The sequence below is a fragment of the Eptesicus fuscus genome, chromosome 5 (assembly GCF_027574615.1).
Source record: "Eptesicus fuscus isolate TK198812 chromosome 5, DD_ASM_mEF_20220401, whole genome shotgun sequence".
Taxonomy (NCBI): Eukaryota; Metazoa; Chordata; class Mammalia; order Chiroptera; family Vespertilionidae; genus Eptesicus; species Eptesicus fuscus.
Window position 1 is genome coordinate 45,941,940 of NC_072477.1, and position 13,974 is coordinate 45,955,913.

General features: G+C 41.1%; 1 protein-coding gene across 5 annotated transcripts in view; it reads right to left on the reverse strand.

Moving 5' to 3' along the window:
* Nucleotides 1-257: 257 nt before the first annotated feature.
* TRIP4 (thyroid hormone receptor interactor 4) overlaps nucleotides 258-13,974 on the reverse strand; it is an 81,198-nt gene continuing 67,481 nt past the window's right edge. For 4 of the 5 annotated variants that reach the window (XM_008139130.3, XM_054716145.1, XM_054716146.1 and 1 more), the window contains 2 exons: nucleotides 10,175-10,277; nucleotides 258-550 (listed from right to left, as the gene is read on the reverse strand). In XM_008139130.3, the coding sequence (XP_008137352.1) occupies nucleotides 483-550; nucleotides 10,175-10,277 (171 nt within the window). In that variant the 3' untranslated portion in view covers nucleotides 258-482. The remainder of the gene's footprint in view (nucleotides 551-10,174; nucleotides 10,278-13,974) is intronic. The other variant, XM_028141944.2, reaches the window with a different exon arrangement.

Sequence of the window (13,974 nt, forward strand, 5' to 3'; positions counted from 1 at the left end):
ATTTTTTTTTAAATCTGCCAACGAAGCTTTTTGTCCTATCACAGGTTTGTATCAAACACAGGATTTCTCAGACATCCAAATTATCTATCAGGCTATCATTTGGAGGAGGCAGGGGGAACCTCAAAATTCAAGTGGTCCCTCCAAAATCGTTAACCTAGGTTAAGAATTTTCCCAAGGTACAAGTTGGAGTAATTTCCAACTTGTTCCTTTTTCCTCAAATACCATTCTGATAAAAAATGTCAAAGACCTAGAATTTTTAAAATAGGTTTTTATAAATAATGTATTCAAAGATTTTTGACCCACTACATAAAGAATCCCACTCCTTAAGAAAAATATACAAGTTTGGTAAGAGTTTAAATTCTGAGAGTGTCAAGCTTGATTCCAAGCCTTGAGATTTTTACTGCTTCAGTTCCAAAGGACCAACGGATAACAATTTTAGTACACAAAACTCCATTATGCTGTATAGTTCCTTTTCTCCTGGGTCAGACAGCTTTATTCTGCTTCATTAACCCCTTCTTTGCGCCTTGATGGATCTTGGAATCCAGTTTCCCTGTAAGGGAGAAAAAGAAGCCTCATTATTTATTTTTTATATTTGCAATGCAAATCTTTCATGGCCTCCCAGGTCTTCTGGTTACTGTGTTCCTGTCACATTCAATTATCTTGCTTCAGGACTCTGACACTTTCAAACTTCAGAGTTGCATTCTGTAAGAATGAGGAAGCAGTGGGAACACCATATAGAGATACAAAAGCATGCACACAAACACAGTGAGTATTCGCCTAAAGAATCTAAGTTAATATTTCTAATTTTGTAGTTCGTAGAAAAGAAACATCACCTTTTCCAGGGTGTCTAATAATAAGGCAAGTTTTTAATGAATATAAAATATAATAGAGAAAGGCATTTCACACAGTGGGAAACCCATTCCTCTGACCTGTTAACTCGCTGAGCATAATGCATGAACCTCCCTCACAATGAGAAAAGCAGTTCAACTCACCCCTTTCCTGCCTCTGACTTAATAGGGGGAGTGACCTGAAACAGTGGAGTAGAATCCACATGAATGCTGTACTGACAAAGGGCCCCTATCACCAGCTAAGAAGGGCAAAGGTCATAGGCTGTATGACTCTTCTAAGTGTTAAAGTTAGAAAACAAGCAACCTTCCTGTCCCAGGTGACCTTCTTTAGGAGTGAAGAACCTGTGGTCTCTGACCTCTGACTCCTCAGATCTACCAGGACAGAGTTTGGTTCAGTGGTAGCGGCCTAGGAGCCATCCATCTCATGAAGAGAAAGAATCTTGAGTTCCTTCCTGTCTGTCTGGCCTGAGTACAGAGTGTGCAGGTTGCTTTCTTCAAAAGTCTCATTTAAGTCCATAGCAATGCTAATGCTGGAAACAGAAACAATTAAGTTGAACATCATCCTCGGCACTAAAAAAAACACAAAACCAAAACCAAAACAAAACAAAACAAAAAAAACTAAAACAAGGATCCACATGTATTACAGGCCCATACCTACAACCTTTGCCCCCAATATGCTGTCATTTTCATTTCTTGCAGCAATCAGGTGTAAAAGAGCACTAGACTAGGAGTCAGGAGACTCAGGTTCTTGTCTGATATTAACAAGCTGTATGACCTGGGGCAAGTCACTGTTCCTCTGGATTTCAATATCCTCATTTGCCCAATTAAGAATACATGTTGTGCAGCTCAGCTGGTTAAAGCATCATCCTGATACACCAAGGTTTCGGGTTTGCTCCCCAGTCAGGGCACATACAAGAATTATCCAATGAATGCGTAAATAAGTAGAACAACAAATTGATGTTTCTCTCTCTTTCAAATAAAATTTTTTTTAAAACCTTATTTAAAAGAAAAAGAACACGTCATGACTACTGCAAAAAGAGATTGTGAGAAAAATAACCACAACTTAATAAGTTTCCTGATTTTCTAAATTTCTTCTCCCCTCTCCCATCTCTCAAGGGCTATACCTGCTTCTGTAATAACATTACTTCTTTTCTGGGCTTTCTCAGAAACCATCACTAAATGATAACCTAAATGCCATCCACAATATTCACAATGCTGTTGATTTGATTTGATTTTTACAATGCTGTTGATTTTAATTTGGGCTTTAGAGCACAGAATATTCCCAAGGATTTAGGAGTTCTTTCATCCCCTAGGCTGCCTGGTTGGAAATCTGAACAAGTGCCAGCAATCAGGTAAAGAACCCTATTACAAGGCAAGTTTGGCCCTGGCTGGCATGGCTCAGTGGTTAGAGTATCGGTCTGTGCACCAGAGGGTCTCAGATTCGAACCCCAATCAAGGGCACATATCTGGGTTGCAGGTTTGATCCCCACCCTGAGTTGGGGTGCATGTGGGAATGTGGGAGGCAACCAATCAATGTGTCTCTCTCATATCAATGTTTCTCTTTCTCTCTCCCTCTTTTTATACCCCCCACTCCCTTTCACTCTAAAAATTAAAGTGAGGATTAAAAAACAAGGCAAGTTTGCCTTTGTATCTCTAACACTACCAAATGATAGGCGCTCAATAAATGTTTTCATCAAATGAATTAAACAAAGAAGGCAGACACTACAAATTTCAAAACCTTTACATTATAGGGACTACTAAATAACCAAATATAGATAATATTAAGAGTACCCAGAGGTACAAAGACGTATGGTGTATTATTCAGCTTTTTAGAACAAGCCAGGCCAGAATTTAGAATTCCATCTAGGACTCCAGACTTCTAGTTCTCTTTATTGAATAAGCTGGAAGAACCAGGTCCCAGTTTTAGTCCTGAGACTGCCTAGCTGTGTAACCTGAAGGAAGTCACCCAGTCACTCTTGTCCTCAATCTTTTTAATGCTAAGAAACTAGACTATATAGTACTGAAGGCTCTTTCCAGCCCTATGATATTATGTTCTAAAAATGAAATGTAAATTGGAATGATTTGTTTCTGAGGCAATATGAAAAAAATAAAATAAAACCTAGAAAAGAGCTGGAAACCTAGAAGCAGAAATACAATTCCTATAAACCTGTTTACTCAACTAAAAATGAAAGGAGAAAAAATTCCTATCAACTTACAAAGTTGCTGAAAGGATTATAGCTAACATTAAGTGCTTTCTATATACCAAGCGCTGTGCTAAGTATTTTACATACACTAAGTCATTTAATCAAATAACTAATTGAAATCATATATATTAAAGTGCTTCATAAACTCAAAGTTCTCTGAAAAAGTAGTTGAGGCTTGGGAGCTGTATTTCTTAGTTATGGTCTCAGTTTTACTTTTAATTTACCATATAACTCTAGGCAAGTGTTTTCATTATATTCATTTCAGATTCCTCATATTAAAAGAGACATTACCTTCTTCACACTCTCAAAGTTTTACTGTATAAGAACTTTCCAAGTATAATTTTTAGAAAACTGCAATCTGGTTATGACAACCTTCAAGTAAGACCAGCTCAGGTAAGATCAACCCATCAGAGCAAAGCACTCAGTGGTAGGCAGACTAATCTCTGACTTCAAATTATGATGTCATAAAATAGAAAACTAATAGGAGAAAGGAGGAGTAAGGATTTCCAAGGCATTTCCAGGGATTCAGAAGTTCTTTTCATCCCCTAGGCTCTCTTAAAAAACACACACACACAACTGTACATGTGCCAGCAATCTGTGTGCTCCTTACAAATAAGGACTTCTTTGCATTCCCTAGCATCTACCACAGTGACTGCCAATAGTAACAATTCTTGGGTCAGCTGTGGGCAATAAGGGCAAGGGACTGGGGCTTCTTGCATGAAGAAGCAGTCATCATGGCTGCCCTTGGATTACATGGACTCTGAACTTTGAGTTCCAGTTCAGCCTGAATTTGGGATCTGGACAGTTAACTAATGTAACACACAGTATACACTCTCTTAAAAGCAGAGTGATAATGCTTAGTTTCTGTATTTCCCCAATACTTTTACATTTAGTACCTGCAGCATTTTAATACTAAACCACATCCTCAATCATGGTGCCTAAGAGAAAATCAAATGCATGTGCAACAGATGGGCTAGAAGTTGAAAGGGAAAAAGTATTTGCCATCCATTGATATAACTCTCATAGGGATTTTCACATGCTTTGCATAAAATATAAGGCAGTATTTGCATGAATTTATAGAGCATGTAGTTTATTTAAAGTAAAAAGATTCCTTTATCTCTTTGAACATTCAACCTATATATTCTACTATACTAAACATTTTTGCATTTCCTAATTTGAGCACAGCCAAATGGTAACATATTGCACACTGCTCTTTTCTAAATTATTTCAATTTCAAGAAACACAATTATCTCCATGTCAAGCAAGTTCAAGTTTACATGTCCAAAAACATAAATCAAAATGTATACCTTTCATTGAAGGCATATGTACATATACTAGTGGCCCGGTGCACGAAATTCGTGCACGGGGGGTGGGGGGGGGGGGAGGTTCCCTCAGCCCAGCTTACACCCTCTCCAATCGGGGACCCCTTGGGGGATGTCCAAGTGCCAGCAGTGGGATCCAGGCCTAAACTGGCAGTCGGACATCCCTCTCGCAATCTGGAACTGCTGGCTCCTAACCACTCACCTGCCTGCCTGCCTGCCTGATCGCCCCTAACTGCCCTCCCATGCAGGCCTGATCGCCCCTAACCCCTCTGCCTGCCTGCCTAATCACCCCTAACTTCCCACCCCTGCTGGCCTGATCTCACCCCTAACTGCTCTCCCCTGCCTGCCTGATCGCCCCTAACTGCCTCTGCCTGCCTGATCGCCCCTAACTGCCCTCCCCTGCAGGCCTGATCGCGCCTAACTGCCCTCCCCTGCAGGCCTGATCTTGCCCCCAACGGCCCTCCCCTGCCAGCCTGATCTCGCCCCCAACTGTCCTCCCCTACCAGCCTGATCTCGCCCCAACTGCTCTCCCCTACTGGCCTGATCACTCCTAACTGCCTCTGCCTGCCTGATCGCCCCTAACTGCCCTCCCCTACTGGCCTGATCTCGCCCCCAACTGCCCTCCCCTGCAGGCCTGATCACCCCTAACTGCCTCTGCCTGCCTGATATCCCCTAATTGCCCTCCCCTGCCGGCCTGATCTCGCCCCCAACTGCCCTCCCCTGTCGGTCTGATCTCACCCCCAACGGCCCTCCCCTGCTGGCCTGATCTTGCCCCCAACTGCCCTCCCCTGCCGGTCTGATCTCACCCCAACTGCCTTCCCCTGCCAGCCTGATCTCACCCCCAAATGCCCTCCCCTCCCAGCCTGATTGCCCCTAACCCCCTGCCGGCCTGATCTCGCCCCCAACTACCCTCCCAGGCCAACCTGATCGCCTCTAACTGCCTCTGCCTCGGCCCCCAGCACCATGGCTTTGTCCGGAAGGAAGTCAGACATCCAGAAGATGGCCAGTTGACCCGGTCTAATTAGCATATTACCCTTTTATTAGTATAGATACATATGACACAACATGTAAATGGGTTGTATTCTAAAAGTTTATATGCAAGTCAGAAGTTTAGAACTTGGAATATATTTCTCATAGAACTAATCTATAAAAGGTGGTTAGGTCCTAAGCCATCCCACAAAAAAATTTTTTTTTAATTTAAACTATAGTTATGGCAGTAATTGAAGTAGAATAGTAACTATATTATTAATATTATGGAACTTAACCACTTCAAGTAATAGTATATCTAGAATAAACTATAAAGCATTCCAAATTAAAAGCCAACCATATATTTTTCCCTGTGGCAGTGGGATTAAAGACTCTCCCAGCTGTAAACTACTGAAGGTGGCCCCTATGGCCTAAGGCAAGGAAGTTCTGGCAGAGTGTAAAGTTTTTAGAGATGGTAAAATTGAATGAAGGATAAAGGAATGGGGAGTTACAGAGAACAGAAACTTTACACCAGACTAAATCTTCACTCTGGTTTCCTCTCAATTGAATTTATTTTTCTGAGACACACAGGGATTGGTGAGCCTACTCTTTCCTTTTAAAAAACACACACCAATTTTCGCTACCTATTGTTTCTGACCAATGTTTTTTCACCTTGACTGGTCTACCATGAAAGAAGCTGTAGGCTCATAATTTTTATGTAGCTCTGTTGTCCCTGAAACAAGTATACATTCCATTTTGGCTTTTAAAAGCTTTTAACTAATAGAAACTATGGGGAAAGACAAGAGGTTATTAAAGCTTGCTCCCTATGATCATCACTCCCCAACCTTATTAAACCTTACAGAAAAAAAATGAAGGCCATATATGTGCTGAAAGTGGGTCTCTGTCTGGGTAGAGATAGTACTGAAGTAAAACATTTTAGAGAAGTATCTAAACTCTGTGTACAGAGAACATTTTCTCATGGGAGCTTAAACAGTAGATAAAAACCAAGATAGAGGAGGAAGCTAAGAAAAGGTAACTAAGGTAAAGATCAAGGTAGCAGTGGGTTTGACAGAGGAGACATACCACATTTCCTCTTATTATCAGTGCCTAGAGTAAGGTGAGAATGGAACAGAGAAGAAGAGGGTAGAATGCCACAACCACAAAGGGGAGGAAAAGAAAGATTTAAATCCTATATAGTGTAGAAGAAGGGAAAAGAATTTCCAGGGCCACTTGGTTGCCCATTGGGGTAAAGTCTGAAGTAAATAATTTGTATAAGTTAAGGGCAACTTATGTCAGATTTTCTCATTTGTAGGAAACTTAGGAACTTATGTGTCATTTAAATCATGAGGGTTGCCTGAATTTTGTAGTGAATATACATTAATTTAAGTTCGTACTCAAAGCATTTCATTTTGTGATTGAAAGCAGTATTACTCTAAGTGTACTCAGTTGACCAAAGCCATCAGTACCACTTGGGAGAAGATCTAGGATTCTGTCTTAACAGCTCTATACGTGATTTTTATTTATATAACTAGAGGCCTGGTGCACGAATTCGTGCACGGGTGGGGTCCAGCTGACGGTTGAACTCCTGGTCGAGGGGACAATTTGCATATTACCCTTTTATTATATAGGATAGTTTGAGAAGTCCTTCTCCACAGAAAAGATTTATAAAGTGGCTAGTTGGCCTCCAAGGTAACAGGTGAGATAGAGTTGTGCACAGCTGAAGACAATGCATGCCCCAGAATCATCCAGTTCACACAATGGGAAAGCAACGTCACAGAGGCACAAAATAGTAACTGATGAGCAAATGAGAGAATAGTTGATGTTGTTTTTTAAAGAAAGTTAGACAGCCCTAGCTGGTTTGGCTCAATGGATAGAGCATCAGTCTGCGGACTAAAAGATCCCAGGTTCGATTCCAGACAAGGGCACATGCCTGGGTTGCAGGCTTGATCCCCAGTAGGGGGTATGCAAGAGGCAGCCAATCAATGATTCTCTCTCATCATTGATGTTTCTATCTCTCTCTCCCTCTCCCTTCCACTCTAAAATCAATAAAATATATTTTTAAAAAATAAAGCAAGTTAGACAGAGAGGATACCACTATGTTTCCTTAGACTGCTTTGAAACAGAAGAGGCTACTGTAGGACCAGACAGAGAAAGAGAAGATGGAAGATGAAGAAAAGTTGAGAGTTCAAAGAGTAGTCAACAAGCACTTCCTAAGAAGTGAATATAAAGAGGGTACTATAATCACAAATACATAAAAGCAAAAGTTACAGAAAAAGAAATCATCAAGATGTTTCAAAAAGAGACTATTTAGAGGAGGAACCAAGATGGCGGCATGGTTAAACAACTAATCTGCTGCCTCGCACAACAATTTCAAAAATACAACTAAAAGACAAAACTTCTACCACCCAGAACCACGGGAAAGCTGGCTGAGTGGTAGATTTACAACTAAGGGGAGAAAGGAGCACAAACGCTGAAAAGCTGAGTGAGGTACGGAGGCGCGCGAATCGGGCTGGCGGCGGGTGACTGGGTGCGTGGTTTTTCTTCAACCCACAGGGAGACAAGCTCCTGATCACTCTGAAATCCAGTTTCTGGGGACACTCAGGGGACCCAGACACCTACGGGGAGAAGCTGGACTCTCAGCCATCGGGTCGGAAAGTGAGAGTGACTTTTTTGCAGAAGTGTGCCCAGCAATCATTGTTTTACTGCGCTGGAACGCGGGGCGCAGGGACTTGGAAACGTGGAAAGGCAGAGCCGGCTGACGCCAGCCATCGCCGTTTGCCACGCCCTAGCCTAGTGACGCCCTGAGACCCCGCCCAGCCCTGAGACCCCGCCCTGCACATTCTACAAACCCGCCCAGGCTCCACACATCGGCTTTTGCATATAAATGGCCTGTTCTGTGGCAGCTTAACCAAATAAACTGCAGCTCCAGTCAGACTGCTCCAAAACCGCCCAAGCAAAGGAGGAGAAAACTAGTTCTTGCTGTAGCTCCTGCTGGGGGACACACAGTACACAAGGGTACACCAAGAGTGTCCACCTCAAGTAACTGGGAGGCTGACCCATTGAACCAATAGGACATCTAGTACACAAAGCTACCCTACCAACTCAGGGAAGCAGAGAAAATGAGGAGGCAAGGAAACAGATCACAAACCAAAGAAATGGAGGAGAACAAGAGACTGGACATAGAGTTCAAAACCATGGTTATAAGGTTTTTCAAGAATTTCATGGAAAAGGTCGATAAATTCAATGAGACCCTCGAGGATATGAAAAAGGACCAACTAGAAATTAAACATACACTGACTGAGATAAAAAATATTATACAGAGACCCAACAGCAGACTAGAGGATCGAAAGCATCAACTCAAAGATTTGGAATACAAAGAGGTCAAGGACACTCCTCCAGAGAAGCATGAAGAGAAGAGAATTCAGAAAGTTGAAGATAGTGTAAGAAGCCTCTGGGACAACTTCAAGCGAACCAACATCAGAATTATGGGGGTGCCAGAAGAAGAGAGCAAGATGCTGAAAACCTATTTGAAGAAATAATGAATGAAAACTTCCCCCACCTGATGAAAGAAATAGACTTACAAGTCCAGGAAGCACACAGAACCCCAAACAAAAGGAATCCAAAGAGGACCACACCAAGACACATCATAATTAAAATGCCAAGGGCAAAAGACAAAGAGAGAATCTTACAAGCAGCAAGAGAAAAACAGTTAGTTACCTACAAGGGAGCTCCCTTACGATTATCAGCTAATTTCTCAACAGAAACCATGCAGGCCAGACGGGAGTGGCAAGAAATATTCAAAGTGATGAATAGCAGGAACCTACAATCAAGACTACTCTACCCAGCAAAGCTATCATTCAGAATTGAAGGGCAGATAAAGAGCTTCACAGATAAGAAAAAGCTAAAGGAGTTCATCACCACCAAACCAGTATTATATGAAATGCTGAAAGGTATTCTTTAAAAAGAGGAAAAAGAAAAAGAAAGATAAAAAATTATGAACAACAAATACATATCTATCAACAAGTGAATCTAAAAGTCAAGTGAATTAAAAATCTGAGGAACAGAATAAACTGGTGAACTTAATAGAATCAGAGGCATAGAATGGGAGTGGATTGATAACTCTCAGGGGGAAAGGGGTGTCTGTGTGGGGAGTATGGGAAGAGACTGGACAAAAATCATACACCTATGGATAAGGACAGTGGGGCGGAGATAAGGGGAGAGGGGGGTGGGAACTGGGTGGTGGGGAGATATGGGGGGGAAAAGGAGAAACAATTGTAATCTGAACAATAAAGATTCATTAAAAATAAAAAAATAAAAAATAAAAAAGATGTTTCAAAAAGAGATGAAAAGCAAGAGGCTTAGGGCAAAGCTCTAGAAACCAGTGATCAAGGAAATTGGGGGGAGGGTGAGAGGGAATAGTGGGTAAGTAATGCCTCCAAAATAGACAATTAAGAATAGACACTTAAAAAGTTGTCTTATTCTTGGATTGAATACTGAGGAACATGGATAAATGACAATGTTGCCACTGAGCAGTATAGCAGAACAAAGCACACTCTTTTGGCTGACAAACAGGACTTAAATGTATTGGGGTCCTAAAGTGAAGTTTAGAATGATTCATTAGCATGCCAATAATTGTGGACCAATCAGGATACACTTTAGAAAAGGTAATCTATAGTTAACCTAACATCAAAGTTATTAATAAATATAATTTTATTAATCCTCCAACACTTGAGATGCTATAGAACAGGGTAAAAAGAGAAAATTTTTAAAAAGTTTAACAAGTGAGGTGCAAGATAAAAAAAAGAAAATTAGACCATCAAAGCTTGTGACTTACAGATTTTTGGATTTCCTTTAATAGGAAACTTCACAATCATTTCCTGGGGATTTGTGCAGATGAAAACAAATGGAGAATCAGATTCTTGACTCATGTCTGGATACTGTGAAATATAAAAATAAAAAGTTCAGTCTAGTTGGGACAAATTTTGAATTTCAAGAAGATCAAAGGATGTCCCAGATTTCACCTCAACATGCTGATGACAGTACTCTTCATTTCATACTCATGTAAAGAGGATTATGTTCAACAAACAAGAACAAACCTTCACCTTTTCTCGGGCCTTAGCACAGTATTCTTACGTAGTCTATTGCCTACCATTTCTTTAAAAAAAAAAGAAGAAGAAAAAAAAGAGGATGCCTGAGATCTTCCCAGAATAAGACTGCCTGTTCCTTTAATATAAACGACTATGAAGTAGGAGATTCAGAGGTCTCCTTCAGGAACATTGGGCACCCCTTAGGTTCAACTCAAGTGAAACACTGGAAGATTTAAGAGAAAACAGAACATTTGTAAAAATTCTGCTAAAAACAGTCAACAGAGCCCTTCTCTCACTAAAGGGAAGGAAGATGATTCATTCTGAAAGGTATGAACATGAAAAAGCTGTTTTGCTGGATGCATTCCAAACTTACTTAGGGTGAAAAGGTAACTGATAGAGCAATTCTGAAAATTATTTAGAAGCCTCCTTTGGATCTCTTAACACAAAACAAATCTATGTGAATACTTTGGACTTTTATTCCTTCTGCAAAGACAGACACAACATCTAGAGTAAGATTATGCTGACCATGCAATCACAATTTAAGGAACAATTAAGGATTGGCATAAAGTGCTCTCCAGCAATGCCCAACTGATCTGTTGTTTCATTTTTTCCTATCTTGGATGTCTTGGGTTTAGCATGTTCGACAAATATGTTTCACAGGTTGAGTGCGACTATGGGTCAGACTTCATTACCAGAGGAGCCTTTCTCCTAGTAATTACCATCAAAAGTATGAAATTATTTTCTACTCTTTTTCACCTGCCAAGATGTGTCCTCTAAAGATCTAAGGCTCTAAAGTAGAAATGGAGGAATCAGTAAGAAAATTCAAATTTCTCTGTAGCAAGTGGAAGTATGAACAGTTCAACTTCTTTACTGGCCACTCTGTGTTAGGTGCTAAGTAATGCTGTGGAGAAAACAAAGAATTTAAGCAGCCTTTGGTCCTGTCCACATACCATGGCTTTCTGTGTGGGACAGGTATGGCATGTACCTTTTTTTAATCCTCACCCCAGCATAAAATTTTCCCATTGATTTCTAGAGAGAGTGGGGGGGAGGGAGGAGCGGGAGAGAGAGATACATTGACTGGTGGCCTCCTGCACGTGCCCCTACCAGGGCTGGGGAGTTTGTAACTGAGGTACGTGCCCTTGACCGAGAATCGAACCCGTGACCCTTCAGTCTGGGGGCCAACATTCTAACCACTGGCCAAAATTGGCCAGGGCAGTGTGGCATGTACTTTGATAAAACATAGCTTAATATCAAGTATCAGCTATAATTATATCACAGCCAAGGTCAAAATGTTCATGGTAGAAAAGAAAGACTAAAGATGGGAGGGTAAACTCCTCTTTCTTTACCTCCGGGAGCTTTAGAACTCAAAGAAAAGTAGGGTCCAGCTGTTACCATTCAGGTGCTTTGGTACAAATAAAACCAGAAGCTGCCATCAAAATCTTTAAACATAATTCTACAGAGGCCAAAGCAACAGTAGTCACAATTGATATCGCTTCATGTTTTTGATTCTCCTCTGTTTTAAATGAGTACAAAGGTAGAGGACAATGCTGCCAGTACTTCACAGCTCTGCTTTTCCAAAACTGCAAGCCATTTCAGCCATTCTCTCCTTTTTCATCGCATCCATAAATGTTCTCTCTCGCGCTCGCGCTCGAGCTGGCTCTCTCTCTCTCTCTCTCTCTCTCTCTCTCTCTCTCTCTCTCTCGACTTTATTAATCTCATTAACAAACATACTTGTGGCCCTAGCAGGTTTGACTCAGTGGCTGGAGCGTCAGCCCGAAAACTGAAGGGTCCTGGGTTCAAATCCAGTCAAGGGCACATACTGCCGTTGCAGGGCGACCCCCAGCCCTGTTCAGGGTGCATGTAGGAGGCAACTAATCTATGTGTCTCTCTCACATCAATGTTTCTCTCTCTGTCTCTCTCCCTAAAAATCAATGGAAAAAATATCCTCAGGTGAGGATTAACAAAAACAACGAAACAAACTTTCTGTAATGTATGCCATAAAACAAAAACTCTCCAGAGCCCACATTCACCTCCAGCTATTGCCCCATTTCTCAGATTCCCTTTAATAAAATCCATTTAAAAACTATCTATACTACCTGCCTCAAATTCCTCTCCTATTTTTTTTCTTGAATTCACTATAATAGGCTTTCAACTCCCATCGCTCCACCCAAACTATTCTTGTAAAGGTCATTATTCATTTCCAAGCTAAATCAAATGATAAGTTTCTCAGTTCTTTTTTTTGTTTTTAATTAATTTTTTACAGAGAGGAAGGGAGAGGGACAGAGAGCTAGAAACATCGATGAGAGAGAAACATCGACCAGCTGCCTCCTGCACACCCACTACCGGGGATGTGCCTGCAACCAATGTACATGCCCTTGACCGGAATCGAACCTGGGACCTTTCAGTCCGCAGACCAACGCTTTATCCACTGAGCCAAACCGGTTTTGGCAGTTTCTCAGTTCTTAATTGATCTGTAGAACCTGACAAAATTCTTCTCTTCCTCATTCTTTTTTTAAAAATATATTTTATTGATTTTTTTACAGGGAGGAAGGGAGAGGGATAGAGAGTTAGAAACATCGATGAGAGAGAAACATCGATCAGTTGCCTCCTGCACACTCCCTACTGGGTATGTGCCTGCAACCAAGGTACATACCCTTGACTGAAATCGAACCTGGGATCCTTCAGTCCACAGGTTGACGCTCTATCCACTGAGCCAAACCGGTTAGGGTTTCCCTCATTCTTTTTTTTTTTTTTAATAAATCTTTATTGTTCAGATTATTACAATTGTTCCTCTTTTTTTCCCCCCATAGCTTCCCTCCACCTGGTTCCCACCCCACACTCTGCCCTTACCCCCGCACTGTCCTCATCCATAGGTGTACGATATTTGTCCAATCTCTTCCCGCACCCCCATCCCTTTCCCCCTGCGAATAGTCAGTCCACTCCCTTTCTATGCCCCTGATTCTATTATATTCACCAGTTTATTCTGTCCATCAGATTTTTTATTCACTTGATTTTTAGATTCACTTGTTGATAGATATGTATTTGTTGTCACTTTGTTGTTCATAATTTTTATCTTTACCTTTTCCTTCTTCTTCTTCTTAAAGAATACCTTGCAGCATTTCATATAATACTGGTTTGGTGGTGATGAATTCCTTTAGCTTTTTCTTATCTGTGAAGCTCTTTATCTGACCTTCAATTCTGAATGAGAGCTTTGCTGGGTAGAGTAGTCTTGGTTGTAGGTTCTTGCTATTCATCACTTTGAATATTTCTTGCCACTCCCTTCTGGCCTGCATAGTTTCTGTTGAGAAATCAGCTGACAATCATATGGGTGTTCCCTTGTAGGTAACTGTTTTTCTCTTGCTGCTTTTAATATTCTCTCTTTGTCTTTTGCTCTTGGCATTTTAATTATGATGTGTTTTGGTGTGGTCCTCTTTGGATTCCTTTTGTTTGGGGTTCTCTGCGCTTCCTGGACTTGTAAGTCTATTTCTATCACCAGGTGGGAGAAGTTTTCTGTCATTATTTCTTCAAATAGGTTTTCAATATCTTG